We start from the raw sequence: 18,416 nt of genomic DNA, 5'->3' as shown, positions 1-18,416 counted from the left end.
AAACTGTAATATAGGATGTACACACAGTTTTTGAATTGACCCTCAGGATTCAAGGTTAGCTTAGAAAGTATCCGAGTCTATTCTTCTATTCTGTACATGCCACGTCAAGATTAAAAGACCCTTGTGGGCCAAACACGTTTTGTAGCTTTTCAGATTTCATAAAACAACAGGTTTATTTCATTTGTTCAGATGTTAAAGGGTTTTTGAAGTTATTTAACATCAAACAATGAAAAGCGAACATTACTCAGAATTAGACACAAGCGTGTCTGTGTGTTATGACTTTGGCAGGTCATGTGTTGGGTTAAAAGTAATGGCATTTGGCAAGCTGTTTTAGCTGCTGTTAGCTGTAGTAATTTGTTCTCGTTTCTCTGTGTTCATTCGATTTTGTCAGTGCCCATATCGTGTTTGTGTATCGAATCATACTCATTTAAATCTGAAAATAATTATTGCACTTGCGGTGTTAAATACATGTTGTTCTAAGTAATGACGTAACGGCTCTCGACTGCAGTTTTATGTATCAGTTAACACAGTCTCACCCCATGTCGTCAATATTTGACGACACTTGACCATTCGTCATATGTTGACGCGAAGGGTATACCTTTCGCGTCATTTTTTGACGAACTGGGGACTTCAATACTATTACGTCCGTTGCATTCTCTTTCCTATTTTCTTACCATTTTGCGTCGGTTTAGGGTTAGATTACCCAAAATTAAACAGTGTACGCGAAATTAAACAGTTGTCACCTGGCGTTGGGGTTAGAGTTAGGTACGCGAAATGAAACAGTTGTCACCTGGCGTTGGGGTTAGAGTTAGGTTTGGGTAGGGATGTCATTATGTAAATCTAACCCTAAACCGACGCGAAAATGGTAAGAAAATAGGAAAGAGAATGCAACGGACGTAATAGTATTGAAGTCCCCAGTTCGTCAAAAAATGGGGTGAGACTGGGTTGTATCAGTAGAGCGTTTATGTCTGAAAGTGTGAAAGGCTGATTTCACTTTCCTGGTGGTGGGCGCCATGAATTTTTCTCCCGTACAGAGCACAAGGTGCTGAGAATCCCACCAGTCCGGCTGCATTTCACTGTAAGCCTTTAACAGACCCAACTGCAGCTTTGCTCTTATAGTGCCGACTTGGATATAAACGTCTGTGCATGTGCTGAACCCAGACAGTTATTGCAGTTGCAAATCTCTTTGCTTCCCAGTTAATAGAAAACAATGCAATTTATAGAGCTCACTACTGCAAAATGGATGAAAACTCTCATGGTGCCTATGCGGATATATATGAGGAGTTCAGATGGAAAACCTTCTAAGTGTATCTGACGTTTTCTTGTAAATTAGCATTTTTATCAGGCCTTTATGTTTAATTGCAATGAAAAGGTTATAAGTCAGTAATCAAAATATCTTTATTTTCACAAATGTCACTTTTGACGTTTCATTGGTATTTAAAGGTCACGTTCTTCCTGATCCCATTTTTTAAACCCTAGTTTGTGTGTAATAGCATAATAGTAGCATAATAGTTGCTATAATAGCATAAATAATACCTGTAAAATAATAAAGCTCAAAGTTCAATGCCAAGAGATATATTTTAACAGAATTCACCTTTCAAAGCCTACAGCGAGCAGACGGTTTGGACTACAGCCCTCTACTTCCTGCTTTAATGACGTCAGTTTTTGACTAAACTCCGCCCACAGGAATACGTCAGTCACCAGCTAAGCTAACGGGAAGCTAAGCTGCTATCGAATCACAACACACTTAAACAAGCTACAAAATCAGAACTCGTTACGTATTTCTGAAGGAGGGAGTTCATAGAACAAGGAAGACATTAGACTACAGAGTTAAGTAAATTATGTGAAAAATACTGCGTTTTTTTACACGTGAAACATGAACAAATTGCGCACTGTAAACACAATCAAAGTTTCAAAAACACAGAAATAAGGGGACATTTAATAAACTCTGACTGTCTTTCACTGCAAAATCCTCTAAGTGCAAGCTTCTAAAAAATACATAGTAAACAAATGCACAATCACTAAAGATGCAACTAAAACATTGGAATTGGTTGTGATCCATATCACTGCGACATTCAGGTTGTATTCTGATCAAAGTACTCACAAGGGACCCAAGTGTGGATGTCGTTTTGAGCAATTTGCACCTCTCTTATCCAATTAATCTTCTGTGCATTTAGAGGACTTTGCTAAAAAAGCAGTGTGGCGTTTAGTGGATTCTGCCAACAAAGTGGTATTTCTGAAGTATAATATATGTGCTGAGAGTATTGAGTTAATTCCATTATCTCGTTTTTTGACCACGTGGCTTTAGTGGATTATTGAATCTTATATTAGTTTTGTATGAATGTAAGAGTTTTCTTACATTTCCTCACATCAAGTTAGAAAATAAATAATGTAACTGGCAAAGAGCAAACACAGTGAAAAACAGTACAGTCAAGCAATTGACCTTTACTATGTGTACAACTTGGTTTTAAATATGGCTATTAAGGTGTTATATAAACCTTGAATTTATCATCTTTTACACGTCAGAACAGACTTGCGTTACTCTGCATTCTCCACACCCTTCTGCCATTAACAGTGTTTACTGAGTACATGAGTTAATCCTGTGTAACTTGAGCTTTTATGATTATGGAAAACATGGTACAGTTTTAACCAAGGGATTCAAGGCTGGTAAGTGATTTATTAAAATGAATAAAATAATATGAAAGAAAATTTCTATAGTAAATGTACATTTTTTATGTAGATATTTATATAAATATTTATTTGGCTTCAGATATGTAGAGTGCAATCATTAAACATTGTCATGCATGTCTAAAAACGAATGAATAGATCAGAAGATGTGGGAACCCTCTTTTATTTTACATGAAAAATAACAGTCTAGTTTTGAAATAGTCTGTTACTGTAGGAGCATACAGTATTTCATTGTACTCTCCTCTCTGACGAATGATAGTCAATAATGTTCCCCGCCACTTTAAAGCCAGTCTCTCACATTGTTCCCGGGGTTAACAGAGAACACACATCACGCACGAGTGTGTTTTCCTCTCTTTTATATTTAGGCTGACCCAATTTCTTTGTGTGGATATTATTGTCATGTAAACAAACGAAACAATGCAAATTACCAAATCGTGAGACAGGTTTTGTAAAATAAACTGGTTGGTTGTGTTTTAAAAATTACTTTTTAATGTTGACACATGCAAAATATTCAATACTGTATGTTATGTTTAACACCATGCACTTTTAACACTGTCAAAGCATTTATTTAAAGGTCTTAGCAGTGCCAATTAAGCCAAAGCTGGTGACTGACGTATTCCTGTGGGCGGAGTTTAGTCAAAAACTGTTTTATTGATGTCATTCAACTGGGAAGTAGAGGGCTGTAGTCCAAACCGGCCGTTCGCTGTAGGCTTTGAAAGGCAAATTACAGAAAATATATCGCCTGGCAGTGACCTTTGAGCATTATCATTTTACAGATATTATTTCTGATAATATAGCAACATTACACACTAACTAAAGTTTGAGGGGATCAGGAAGATCGTGACCTTTAAATTTGCATTTAATTATACTGGAAGCTCATACTGTCACACATGAGTCAAATTCCATCATTCATACAAATGAGTGCTGCAAGGATGATGTATTTTTGTAGGCCAACCGTGGAAGTTAGCGGGATACTGGTTCCCTGGCTAAAAAGCCCATTCATTTTTCCCAATGCCTTTTGGATTATCGCACAAAATAAGCTTTGTGTTTAACAGTTTTTTGTCCGACTAGTTAATCTTCACACATGTACACAACTTTTTTGAAGTCTAAATGCGTTTACTAGAAATAATAAAAAAATACACTTCAAAACTCATAAAAGTTGTTTTCATCTGTAAAGATTACCTTGTTGCTCTTGAACACACCATCAATGTAACATCTGTCTCCTTGATTCCCAGGGTCTCTCTTCATCTACGGGTACATGAATCTGAGTTCCACCGGCCAGATGCCTGAGATGGAGGAAGTAGATACCAATGAGAGGTCAGAGCACTACCATCATCGTCTTTCTTTTCAAAAAAAAAAAATGTATTCAACCTCGAGGACAAAGTTGGCCTATAAATAGACCATGTTCCTGTATAAAGCTTTTTTGCCCCGCCTAAGGCCTACGCACTACCATATGTTTACCTCAGTGACCCCTTTTTGCAAAATGTCACTGGCATAAAAGCGGCTGGTTAGTTCAAAAATTCATAAGCATTCGAGCTCTCTGGGAATGTTGGGGAAGTTACTTCAGAATCAGACTGACTTGAAGGTCTCCAGAGGGGTCAGGCTTGTTTGCTCAGAAGGATAGAGGAAATATGGTCTTCCTACACTGGCATCAGCTTTCCTTGTTCATGTATCTCCTTACATTTTCCCCAAATCTTTACTCGGTATCCTGTAACATCACTAGAGTTTCACTACACTTAATGGCAGTTATAAATAGTCCTGAGCGTGTGGTGCTAATGGATTGGCATCCAGCCGTCTTGATGTTGTTGTCAGGCTTTGCTGTGAAATGTTATGCCATTTAAACACCGTTACTGTTTACATTCATGGTGATGACAATTAATGTATTTGCCTGACACAGTTGATCTGACTGTTACTATATATATTTTTTAAATATATATTTTTTTTAAATGCACACATTATTCAATGTGTTTGGACATAAATGTGTGTCGGCAGTGTGTGAACACAACAACACTATTATAAAAAAATCATCTTTTCCATCTTTTTTTAATCCCTATTAAACCAAAGCAGTGTCATTTGACATGCTGTGAATGTGATGTCACACAAACAAAGCCCCGCCCATGGCCACGGACTGACTGGTTAAGCTTTTTTTTAAATGTGTTTGTGCCAATGCAGCTTAAGTTACCATTCTCTCACACTGTATTTACAGGAATCAGATTTATTTTATGTGAAAGCACTTACTGCCTGTTGGTAAGGGAATGAGGAGCAGTAGCTAATTTGCATTTAAAGGGGGGGGGGTAATGTTATTTTATGCATTCTGACTTATTAACACAGTTAAAGAGTTGTAATCATCATGCTAAACAAATGCAAAGTGTCAAAAAGCAGTTGAGCGTGTAACAGAGTATTTCTGATCCAAACTCACACCTCGTCTTTACTACAAGTTTCGTAAAGTTTTGTTGAACATGGGTATCCATTACGTATCAGTGACCCCATATTCCTTTTATGGGCATTTCCCCTGGAACAACACGGCCACATGTCTGTCAGCGAAAATGCTTATTATTAGCATCGTTCCTTCAAGTAGAAGTCACAGGCATCATTGCATGCAACAGCTTGGTTTTATATCAAGACTCAACAATTGCACAAAAGAAGAAGTGTGTATTTGTGTGTATGGAGAAGAAAGCCTTGTTCAGCTTTCCAAGTAAGCCAGCCTTATGGAAACAATGGATGTAGTTTGATGCTGGATTTTGTTGAAATGGAAGTCCCAGCCAGGTCAAGATTCGCAGGCGGTAAGTAAAGCTGCACTGTGTTTGGTTGGCAATAGGCAAGAAGGGCATATCATGTAAATCAATGTTTCCCAATCCTGGTCCTCGGGCACCCCCTCCCAGAAAGTTTTAAATGTCTCCTTATTCAAAACACCTGATTTGACTCATCAGCCTTCTTCCAAAATGGAAAAACACGTGTCCCTAACAAGCTGATGAGTTAAATCAGGTGTGTTAAATAAGGAGACATCTAAAACTTTCTGGGAGGGGGTGCCCGAGGACCAGAATTGGGAAACACTGATGTAAATGACACGAACATGTAATGAATCATAAGTTATCCAGAGATAGTCGGATAATGTTTTGTGTGTGTTGCTTGCTCGTGACTCGCTCCTCCTGCCAGAAGTCTTTGGGATTTCGTGCTTGTCCGGAAACAATCGCTTGAGCTGATCTGACGGATAAACTAAAGACTTTTCGGAGATATGAAGGATGTAATACTACCCTATAGGTAATCAAGATTAACATGAGATGAGCAGTAACAGCGTGTGATATGTAAGCTTTAAAGGTACACACACGAAAACAGTGCTTTATTGCTCCCACCCATATAGGGGCATTTTAAACATGCTATAACAAATGATATGTGTGGTATTTTGAGCTGAAACTTCACAGACACATTCTCGAAACACCAGATACTTGTATTACATCTTGTAAAAATGGGCATATGTGCCCTTTAAAAATGTGAGAGGTATTGCAATTTTAAATAGCAATTACTTTAAATACTTAATAAAATGAATAGTTTTGTTCCAAAACGAGATAACTCAGATTTTAACATTTTTTGTCAAAACATGTTTATTATTATGTTATCATGTTTTTATTTTGTTTATTTTTTTTAGTTATGAAGGGTAAAATCAAAACAAACCAATTACAGTTTGATTGATATTAATTGGAAAGCAAAATCAATTATCTCGTTTTGGAACCAAATTCTTCAAATTTTTTTATTACAAAAAACTTGTAAAATATAATCACTTAAATTTCATTGACAATTACATTTTGTCAACTGTTGTGACATTTTAAGGCCTGCTTTTTTAAAATTGCACCTGGAGCATTTTCCACACTTTTATAAGCATTAAGCCATATGCACCAGCAAAGTGCACCACTCTGTTAAATTATATGCAACCTTGTAAGTCGCTTTAGATAAAAGCATCTGCTAATTGAATAAATGTATCTCTGAAGCACTCAGGCTGGACTCAAACCTAGATCCCCAAAACCTTTTAATACAGAATTTTATACTGTAAGCAATACTCTACCATCTGCACCACATCTTCAACAATACGTGTGTACTAAATACTGAATCATTGGTGATAAACTCATACAGTTTATTCATTTCATCCCTAGCACCTATGGTAGAAAAATGGCACAAAATCCATTCATGTAGGCACAGCATAACTCCAGTAAAATTCTCTGTAAAGAAAGAGTCTGGCAGCCATCCAACTCTTGGTGCATTCGAGCATGTCTAACAAAGCTGTCAAATCTCCCATTGAGAAAACACAACACCCCGGTCTGAGTGTGTGATCATCACTGATCACCGTAGAGTCATGCTTCATCTTGGAGGACGCTTTGTCTCCCCAAACATTTTTATTCATACCGGTAAGCATCACTGATATCACAAAGGCCCATATCACAACAAACCACATGGCAGTAAGCCTATTCCCTTCTTTCAGTTGCTTATCAGCAGAATGTCCCTCTCTCTTCAGGAAATGCCGCTTTGCTTATCCATGTCATTGTATACAGGACTTTGGATCTTGAAGAATCACTTTAGACTCTCCTGGAAGTTAAAAAGACAGCAGAGGTTATTCTTGGTCTGTTTCTCTTAGAGAAGGAATTCTTTTCATGTAGTTTTTTGAGACTATTATCATGGGATCCCAGTATCCAGAGTCTTAAATTAGAAAATAAAAATGTATACCACTGCAGAATAAAATTTAAAGTGCATAATAAAAGCCTGTCACTTTGAGAGAGGTAAATCTAAAGATGATGCCGTTGATGATGATGCAGTTGTAGGTCATGCTAACTTAATATTGCACTTTTTTGCCTATGGGTTACGAAAGTTTGCTTCATAATGCACAGATTTTTTTTGTAGGATGTAGTGTGACTGTGTTTGTGTTAAAGTTGACATTTCACAAGACTTTTTTTAGATGTCCCTAGAGTATGTGACGTTTTAGCTCAAAATACCATATGGATAATTTATTATAACATGTTAAAATTGCCACTTTGTAGGGTGTGTCCTTTTAAATGCAAATGAGCTGATATCTGCACTGAATTGCAGTACTGTGGTTGGATAGTGCAGATTAAGCCGCGGTATTATCCCCTTCTGACATCACAAGGGGAGCCACATTTCAATGACCTATATCTTTCACACGCTTGCAGAGAATGGTTTGCCAAAACTTGTTGCTGGGTTGTACTTTTTAAAATGTTCTAGGTTGATGCAAGCAATGGGGACCCAATTATAGCACTTAAACATGGAAACAGTCAATTTCCATTGACAAATTCTTTAGAATCCATTGCTTTATCACTTAAAAATATTTAGCTTTTTTGTTTATGAGTAAACTTAATTGTGAAACAAATTACTTTAAATAATTTGTATGATATTTATTTATTGCCTAGAAGCAACATTGCATTGCTGGTGCCACAATAGCAAATATAGCAGTTCAGTCATAAATGATGGTTTATGTCTATACTGCAATGTTAGGAAAAATGGCCTCTAGCTGTCACTGGGGGTATCCTTTCAAAACGTGCGAAGTACTGTTTGCACCTAAAGAGTTCATGTTAGTACCTCAAAGGTAAATATTGGTGCACAATGTATACATTATATCTGTACCTAAATAGTACACATTAGGACCTTTTTAAAGGGTACTGCCTCAGTGATAGGTAGGGATTATTTTTTCTAACAGAAAAAATATTAACATTGAAATGCTATTTGTACTTGAACCTCTCATGCATCTAATTAATTTAGTACTTGTGGTATTCTCATTTTGTTCACATTGTTACCTTAAATTTTTTTTGGTATTGACAGCCATTAGACATTTTTCATCCACCTATTTTTATGTGCATTTTGGGTACTATCGCATTAAAACACTGGATGGAAATGCCAAGATGCAAATAACTGTTTAAAATTTCCATTAAAACATATGCGCTTAACTGAGTAGAATTAATTTCTTATCCGATAACAAAACATGGCATGATCTGCGAAGGAAACACAAAAATGTCATGTCATTTGGTCATTCTGAAATGCCTCATCTAAAGCGTGCAATCAGAGTTGTTCGGAATAATGACCTCCCAGAACTGTCTTACGTGACTGCATTCCCGAACAGCAGGCTTCTTCCGTATAAGATATGCAATTATTTATTAAAAAACAAAAAAGGTCAAAATCGGCTTCTACTGCAGCAAATTCTGTTTTTCTTTTTGACATCTGGCACCAGTTTATGAGGAAACGACATATTTGTGCATTTCCACTCATTTAAGCTTTATTCGCAAATGTTTCAAACGATATTCCAGTTTTGCGCAAAAGTTTAATTCGCAACTTTAAATGGAAACATATTGTGTGGAAGAAAATGAAATCAAGCTCATCTAAATTTATGTAAAAAAAAAATGTAGTGGAAACTAGAGTCCATGAATCTAAAGCTAATTTTCTCCCCCCCCCCTCCATTCTACAGATGAGCACATCATGAGACTGATTCCCGGTACAGCCAGACTTTCCTAATGCCGAGTTCAGACTGCACGATTTTCAAACTAGTCGGGTCAGAGATCTTTTCATACTGCATGACTATCTGGGGTAGCGTTCAGTCGCTGCTGTTTTCACACTGCACAACGGATCGGCGACAGGGGGTTTCACACGGCATGACTTTACCATAGGAAGAAATGCTGACAACTTTGTCCTGGTCCGCAAACTACGTCTCACAGCCAAACGCAAGCAAGAAGGGCAAGGAAACAATGCGAGGTTGCGCGTGCGAGACCGGAGTTCTCACGTGACACTGTGGATTATTATTAAAATTATTGCCATACAAACTGCATGTGCGCTCATTTGTAAAGTAAAAATAAAAATAAAAATAAAGAAAATTAAAAGAAAAGAAGCCCTTTTCTTAACCAAATCCATACTTGCTGATATTATGCACTGTAACTTCATAACTCCTGCCTGAACTTCCAGCTGTCCTGTATGTTGCTTTCTCATTGGCTGTAGGTCATCGCCGATGTTATTTTCAGTCAAAACACATTTCACACGGCATGATTTTGAGTCGCAGACAGGTCCAGATATTTAGCATGCCAAATATTTTTGATAATTCACACTGTGTGATTGTCACTCGGTTTCATTTGTCTGCGATTTCTCAAAACCTGTCAGCGAGTCAAAATCATGCAGTCTGAACTCGGCATAAGAAACATTGCTCTGATAAAGCATGTAACATGAGAGTAAATGTATCTTTAGATGAGAATAAAGAAGGCAGGCAGGTAGATAATATAGTAATATATCCTTGTCTGTCCTGAACTTTCTCTCTCTCTCTCTCTCTCTCTCTTTCTGCTTGAACATGTTCAGACATGCTATTTTAGAGATGTCATGGCCTTTTGATCTCAGCAACTCAACCTGCAAATCATCCCGCTGCTTTGAACTTTACTTTTGAAACGACCTATGAATAGGTGCTATTAGTGGGGGGGGGCAAGTTTCTTTGTTATAGATAAGGGGTTTTCAAACTTTTTGTGTGTGTGGACCACTATTTGTAATCAAGAATTTTCGCGGACCACCTCATAACTCATAAAAAAATATGTCAACACAAAGTGCAGTACCCTCATGGACCACTAGTGGTCCGCGGACCACAGTTTGGGAACGGCCGTTATAGATGACCTAACTCCATCTTAATGAGATGCAGTAGTAGAAAAAGTCATGTACAATTTACTGCCCTTGTGTGAACTAGCACATAAACCCCTGTGTTCTGTACAATACAATTTCATTTAATGTCAAAAAGAGCACAGCTATATATTACATCTTTTTCTAAATATCGGACTTGTGACTTTTACGTGCATATTTCCGCCAAGTAGCAAACCCAGGACTCGGGCACCAGCTGGAACTTCTATGGCTCAGAACATTTGGTTTATCTTATGGTTTATTTTATGGTTATCTGTTTTTTAAATTTTGCTTAAATGAACCTCCTAAGACCCAAGCTTTGGTTTGGCTTGCATTTTAGATTTCTCCCAGCTATTCGAGGTTAGGGAGAACCAATAACCAATTTTTTTTTACATTAACTCTTTCACCGCCAGCGTTTTAAAAAAAAAGTTGCCAGCCAGCGCCAGCGTTTTTTTCATGATTTTCACAAAAGTTTAATGTCTTCCAGAAAATGTTCTTCTTCAAATATATAAACATACAATATACCAAATGAAAGAACAGACCCTCTGCTTTCAAAAAAAAAAAAAAACGTTTCATCCTACCTTCAGTGGTTCTTTTGTAATCAGCTTTTGAATATGGGTAGGTTTCTGCAAAAACACCACATTTTGAGCAAAAAGCAGAGATAATTCCATTTTTGTGACGGACTTTTCATAGAGATCCCATTCAGAGCGATCTTTAAAACAGACACGGACATGCAGCCGCTTGCCAAAGGGCAATATTTCCGGGTTTAAAAAGTTGCGGAAGGCACCTGGTGGATAATAGCGGTATTGCGGAAAGACGGAAAATCTCGTCATTGGTGGGGAAGCGTTTTCTCTTAATTGACGAGATATCTCTTCAATGGCGGGGAAAGAGTTAGGCAGTGTAAATGTCCACGTTTTTGTTCCAGTTACACAGAATTAAGTGTTATGGTGCAAACAACAAAAAAATTGGATGCCCACGTATGTGGACACACCATGTCTTAAAGGAAAACAACACAGTTTTTCAATATTTTAATATGTTCTAACCTCAACTTAGATGAATTAATAGATACCTATCTTTTTCCAAAGTGTGCACTTTTAATCTTTATACAGCGCTTCGTAAATGTGTTAGCATTTAGCCTAGCCGCATTCATTCCTATGGCTCTAAACTAAAGTTTTATTTTGTGCCACCATACTTAATTGTGTAACTACTCATGTAACAGTCTTTAACCCTCAATCGGTCCTTGGGGTCAATATGACCCCAAACGACATTTCATTGGTTAACAAAAAAGGTTCCCTTCATCTCAGAGATGTAAAACTTTGTGACTTTTCCTAAATAATCTATCTTTACATGCACAAAAAAACTGGGCTTGATTCGGTTGTTCTAAAGGTATGTAAAAAAATTTTTTATCAATCTGTCCCTTGGGGTCAATATGACCCCAATTGAAAGTAATTGGGAAATGCAAAAAATGTTACTTTTTTTCCATTTGTCAAAAAATAAATATCAATAAATCCAACATAAATCTGAAAATTTTGACACAGAAATGAAGGCCTGGTACTTGTGCACAAATGCAATGCAAAAAACACATGCTCACACAAACACACACAAATACACACACACACAAACACACACAGGTATGACTGCCACAGAGAGCATTTGTGTGGAATTTGGCAAATAAAATCAGTCACAAATGCAGAAAATAACACATAAAGGGGTGTGACATAATGCACACACATGTACACTCACAAACACGCTCACGCACGCACACACACGCACGCACACACACACACACACACACACAGACACACACACACTTACACTCAGTCAAATTTATATGGCATTTTGTAAAAACAGACATTTCAAAATGTATCAAAAGCTATAAAAATTACTATTTGACATGATATTTATTTTTAATATCCTTTCTAATGTTTATATAAACATAAATTAACAAAATGTATCTCAAAAGTAATGATTTGAGCAGTTGTCCATATCCAGGAAAATGAATGGGTCTCTATGGGAATCTGCCGGTCTAAATGATTTAATTCCTACACTGTAATTCTCTTATGTTTTTTTTCTAAAAACCGATGCCTGAATTCAACACCTCACACCTATATTAATATCTAGAAACAATTTAAATCAAATTTAGATAATAATTTATGTGAATTTTCGTAAAAATTTGATATTTTTCAGGAAAGCCAATTGTGTAGTTGAGGATTTTAGTGGTAAACAGGTACAAAACTACTTCAAATCTCTCAAAACACAGCTTTATTGTATAGATGAGAAGTAAACAAAAAAAATGATATATTATTTGTATTATTGAAAATGTATATTTTTCTTACAATTACGCTTTCAATTTTGGGGTCATATAGACCCCAAGGGCCAGAAGTGTAAACAGAAAACGAGGAGCGTTTGAGGGTTAAATAGGGAAAACATGGAAGTGTTTGGTGGTTTCTAAATTCATCCCTGTTTGGAGCCATAGGAATGAATGGGGCTAGACTAAATGCTAACACATTCACAAAGTGCTGTACAAAGATTAAAATTGCATGCATTTGAAAAAAATATGCTATGTATTAATTCGTCTAAGTTGAGGTAAGAACATAGTAAAATATTGAAAAACAGTGGTGTTTTCCTTAAAGAGGTTAAAGCAAAGGGGACTGCAGAATAACTTCAGCATTTTGAAGTACATCTGAAATTGACATGGCTTATCTCCAACATACTACTTCTAATTTGTACACTAACAAACAGTAAGGTATAGAATAAGATTTTTACTTGTCAAGAACATAAATCCGTAGGCTAACTCATATATGACCTTTCTGAAATGAGTCTTAATACATGTAGAAATAAGGAAAAATCACTGCTTTCACATGTTTTCAAACACCTCATCAGAGGTAAAGGCTTCTGACAGCACACCAAATAAAATTCAACACTGATGACGTGACATCTGGAAATGCTGTAAATTATCCAGAAATATGAAGCTTACAAGCATTAATTGATCCATGTTTGAACCCACACCAGTCATCCTTTCAGATTTATCCCAAGAGACACCTTCGTCTGAATGGAATGGAGAAATCAAATGCGTCCCTAAAATGGCAACCCAGACGCATCGCTCAACCCAGGTGCAAGTTATTAACAGATTTCCCATTAATTAGTGTCAATCTGCAGAACATGATGGAAAAAGGTTAATAATATTCATGAAACACATTTTCCACTGCGAGTCTGAAAAAAGGTAGAAGAGGTTCAGTTGCATTGAGATGCCTTATTCGGCTTCAGGAGTGTGGAGTGCTCATTTGCAAATGGAGTAGAGAGAATTATATGCACCCTGGATATGTAAAAAAAAATATTTGCACTTCTAAAAATGCGCTTTTGGAAGTGTGTCTCCCGTGTGAATTTTCTCATTTTGTATTTTCTACTGACATACTTCAACCCGAGGACTTTGGCAAATAGAAGCAATGCTCCAGTGAAACCAGAGATGTGACTGCTTGATGCATATCATTTAGTAAACAACCTTGGAGGAAGTGAATTTATAACCTTTGCTTTAAAAGAGTTAGACTCTTCACTGATTTACAGCACCTCAGGAACATTTCAATCTGCACCACCTCCCTAAGCTGAAGGTCACATTATTTTTATCTACGGGGCTTCATATGGACCCTTCTTTGCTAAACCTAAACAAGGTCTTAGACTTACTGACCTATGGAGCATTTCTAATGCCGCCACAAGTGAAGCTACGGCAGATAGCAGAACGAGTCATGAATGATTTGTTTGGCATGGTCAGCGTTGCTTTCTATCGTGCACAGTTGCAATTGTCAAATAAATTCACTGCAAGTGTGAACGTCAGGAATGGCCAGAGCTTGATAATTATTACATTATAATTATTTTCACTATGATCAAAGGCACATTTACAGTTGAGACAAAAGGGATTGGGGCTTATGCCCCCACTGACAAACACCTATTTGCAGGATTTTTATTGCAAGCCAATAGTAAAATAATATACAATTTTAAACATTGTCATCATATTAAGATTTATTAGTGTTTCTTGTCACAATTGCTTATTTTGAATTGCAAATATGCATGCTTCTTCAAGGGTCAATTGTTCATTGATCCCAGTAAATTCACACCATGCACTTTGTGCTTTTAATCCGCATATTTGTCTTTCCAGAGTGGCCATGAAGGGCCTAAGTTCAAGTTTGGATCCAACACTTGCTGGTTTCCCAGCAATTGAGGGCAGATTTCCTCTAACCTTCAAATCACTAGCAATTGAATAAAAAACAGGTACGGCTGAATGCGTAATGTGATAGTCAATAAAAACGCTTAAGCTGACTACACTGCAATGCTGGAGACCTGTGCTGTTTCAGCAGCACTGTTGTTTCATTTGGGAACACTTTTTTTATAATGTATTATATTTAAAGATACACAGAGCTGCACAACTTCACTTTGTCTGGCATTATATAATAAATTAAACATGTGTTAGCTGCAAAATGTTTTCCCACTTGATTCCTCAATATTTCAGACATGTTTTCTTTCAGCAGAAAGAGTAATGGAATATTAAAATAGTAGTGTTTGGGGCTCAATTATCATTTATTATAAGTACATTTAAGACTTCAGTTTAATTTGAGCTCCTGCCATCCATTTCAGAAAGAAACATGTTTTTACTTAGAGTTCAGTTTAGAGACTGGAATCTTTGACGTTAAATGAAAACATGTAGGACTCGAGTAGCATAATTACATCATTTTATAATTACATCATGATGTCATTTTGACAAATGACATCATTTTACAGCTAGAAGAATACATTTATTTAAAGCAAAGTTTAAGTGAAAATCCCACCTTTCACCTATACAGATTTAAGGATCTGTATTTTACTGTTGTGAAGTGAAAAGTGTTGGTTTTAGGTTTAAAATGATACATTTAATATCATAATCATAATGTATTCATACTCATGGCAGTATTTCTGCACATTCAACACAATTCATACGCATTTAACGAGGTGGTTAAATCGTATTGATTTATACAACCACACTCTTTTCTCAATTTACTACAATTTGCTTTTGGCCCTGGTGACATTGGGGTTAGGTACACTCTAAAAAAATTCCACAGAAAATGTGCTGTAATTATTAAACTAAATGCCAGTAACTTACTGTAGATTTTACATTTATGTTATTTACTGGCAACAGTTTGTTCAAAGTTAAATGAACATAATTTTCAGTCTTTATCTTCTACAGTAAGTTACTGGCAACCAGCTGCATAATTACAGCACATTTTCACAGTGTATGGAGTTAGGGGTGTTTTTTATGATAATAATTAGCCAACTCGTAAAAATACAGACGAATTCTGTGATTTAACCATATGTACCACAGCTAAAAACATATTTTGAGTATTTTGTTTATCATCGCATTCAAGTGGATAATTTTATATTAAGGTCCTTTTCAGACCTTTCTTACATAAAATATGTATTTGTGACACACAAGCTAATTTTTTGCAACAAACTGGGCTGTCTGTACTGACTGACCTCAGGTCATTTGAGACAGTGCTTTGATTGAGCCGATCTATTCTGATTGCACCCTAAGCTCAATTACATCCTCGGGGTCAAAGGTTTTACACGGTCATTACAGACGCGCGCGCACACACACACACACACACACACACACACACACACACACACACACACATGCACCTATAGCCGCACACACTGCCAAAGGAGCAGGCATTGGTTTTGGCCCCTCTGAGATGTTTACTTTTGGCTGATTTCTGTTAAATCAGCCAAATCCAGCTAGACAAGTATAATATATTTAAAGACCCACCATATTTTAAAAGAAATATAGGAAAAAATACACATTCCTTCCTTTTTGGTAGTGAGTAGTTTTTATTTCCCTGGTCATTGTATCAATAAAATATAAGTTTCATTACATATTTTTCATTACATGTCCTGAAATACTTTATTGCTGTTGTATAGTCTTCAAGGGTCAACTTTACCTTGATTTTACACATTTAAATATATTTACACTACCATTAAAAGGTTTTGGATTACTTTTTTATTATTTATATTTTTCCTCATTCTAAAATAACTAAAAAAACTAATCGAAAATATGGCAAAACTCATATGTAACTCTAGCCTGATCTCACCAGAATTAGTAAAAAAAAATTAAAATAATACAAAATTAAGTAAAAAATTTAAACTTTATGTGAAAAGTAAAGTTATGTAAACTAAATACAGTTCAAAAACTTAAAATAGTAGGTTAAATTGGCTTGAATAACCAATTTGATTAAACCTGCACACAGCACTGTAGCATTGCAGTGTAGCCTACATATTTTACGAGTTGGCTAAATTGTATGAATTCTTACGAAGTGAGTTGTACAAAAACATATATACATACCCAAAAAAAATCAAATCTCTATTCCTAATCCTGACCCTAAACCCAACGTCACACACTACACTGTAAAAAAATGCAGCCTGAAGTTTAAGCAACTTAGTCAATTCAACCTAATATTTTAAATTTTGACTTGTAATAAGTTTACATAACTTATAAAAACAAGTTTCAATTTGTTTTAACTTGTTATGTTAAAGTAAGATAAAAATATATGTCGATATTATAAAAACATTTTTTTTTAGTGCAAACGCAAATTGTACAAAAATGTACGAATGTGGTGGTATTAATTAATACGAATTATACCTCGTAAAATACTTATGAATTAACATGAGATAGCGTTGGTAACTCACAAAATCTCAATGTGAGTGCCTTTGAGCACTGTTAAAAGTGAAAAGTTGGATCCACTTAAAAATGTACTTGATTTGGTAACACCTAAAACAATTAAGTTGTTTCAAGTTGTTGACATTTGTAAATAAAAAAAACCCTCTCCACCTTTTTGTTTTCGTTTTATAACGTTGGTATAGTAAAGTGTCCACTGAATGAACACTTTGGGATCTTTCCAGAAGTAGTAGGTCATCCGGATACTTTTCGCCCAGTGTTTTTGGAATAATATGAATTCGGACAAACCACTTGCCTCACTTTTCACCTACTATATATTCGGTTTAGAACACAGCTTAAATCAAAACTGTATCAACACAATAGTAAAATTAAACATTAACAGAAGATGCTTCCATATTTTAATTTTAAAAGAATTTAAAGTATAATAAAGTGAACTACTTCATCACTTCAGGATGATTCACAATGAGTTTTTTATTAATTTACTGTATGTTGCAAGCAGTATGTCCTCTCCAGTCTATTGATCTAATTTGTTGTATTTAAACAACAAATGAACTTTAGCCAAGATGGGACAACTGACACTAAAGCAAAATCATAAATGTTTAGATGACTTTAGAAAGGCTTTAGGAAGGTGCAGCTTTATAGCTTATGAACAAAGGAAGCGTCAGAGTCTTATCTTAAATGCCCTGTCATTCATTTGTCTGTAATGTGCGGCTGGGGGTTGCTTCTGCCAAACACCTGCAGTCACAATGATAGGGTTTGTCCTACAAACACATAGTTAGTGTCAATCATAAGGAAAACATTGTGTCAGATATGAATTACTTTCAGAGATTATGCAAGACTCAATCTGTCGCATTCTGGGAAATTCAGTCTCACTTTACAGTAAACTGCAATAGCTGGGTTTTCAAACATGAAGCGAATCTTTTCCAAATTCAAAGTTGTTTGAGCAAATAACAGTGGTATTGGTAACCAACAGTAAATAAAACAAGGCAAGCTCAGAAAATGAAGATAGAACTGCATTTAGTTAGGCAAATTATAAATTTACTAGCAGTGCAGGTTGTAATTGCCGAACTAAATGCAGAAGAAATGCTGAATTTTTGATGCAGGCACTAGCAACAAGGGCATTGTGACAACATCAAGTCCAATATATGGTAAAAACATTGACAGCAGAAAACGCTAGACATCAGTCTCGTGGGTTTAACGTTTGGTACATCATAATTTGCCACATATTTTTCCATCTCCCATTATTCGCATTTACTCTTTTCCGCATATGTCAAAAACCACCTTAAGCGAGCTTAAAAACTTTTTTTTGTTTGTCATTTGTTTGTCAATCCAATATTCATACTTCAAAATGGAGTGATGGAAACCCAACTAGTGTGTGTTGCAT

The 18,416-nt window shown here is 36.0% G+C and overlaps 1 protein-coding gene across 3 annotated transcripts in view; it reads left to right on the top strand.

Annotated features, from left to right (window-relative positions):
- The window catches only part of htr4 (5-hydroxytryptamine receptor 4), a 106,874-nt gene that overhangs the window by 21,430 nt on the left and 67,028 nt on the right, over positions 1–18,416 (top strand). For 2 of the 3 annotated variants that reach the window (XM_065271518.2, XM_065271519.2), the window contains exon 2: positions 3,924–4,005. In XM_065271518.2, coding sequence (XP_065127590.1) covers positions 3,924–4,005 — 82 coding nt within the window. Of the gene's footprint in view, positions 1–3,923; positions 4,006–14,483; positions 14,599–18,416 lie in introns of those variants that run through there. The other variant, XM_073812192.1, reaches the window with a different exon arrangement.

Source organism: Paramisgurnus dabryanus, chromosome 16 (assembly GCF_030506205.2).
Source record: "Paramisgurnus dabryanus chromosome 16, PD_genome_1.1, whole genome shotgun sequence".
Classification (NCBI taxonomy): domain Eukaryota; kingdom Metazoa; phylum Chordata; class Actinopteri; order Cypriniformes; family Cobitidae; genus Paramisgurnus; species Paramisgurnus dabryanus.
The sequence above is the reverse complement of the archived record's forward strand: the minus strand, read 5'-3'. Positions and strand labels throughout refer to the sequence as shown.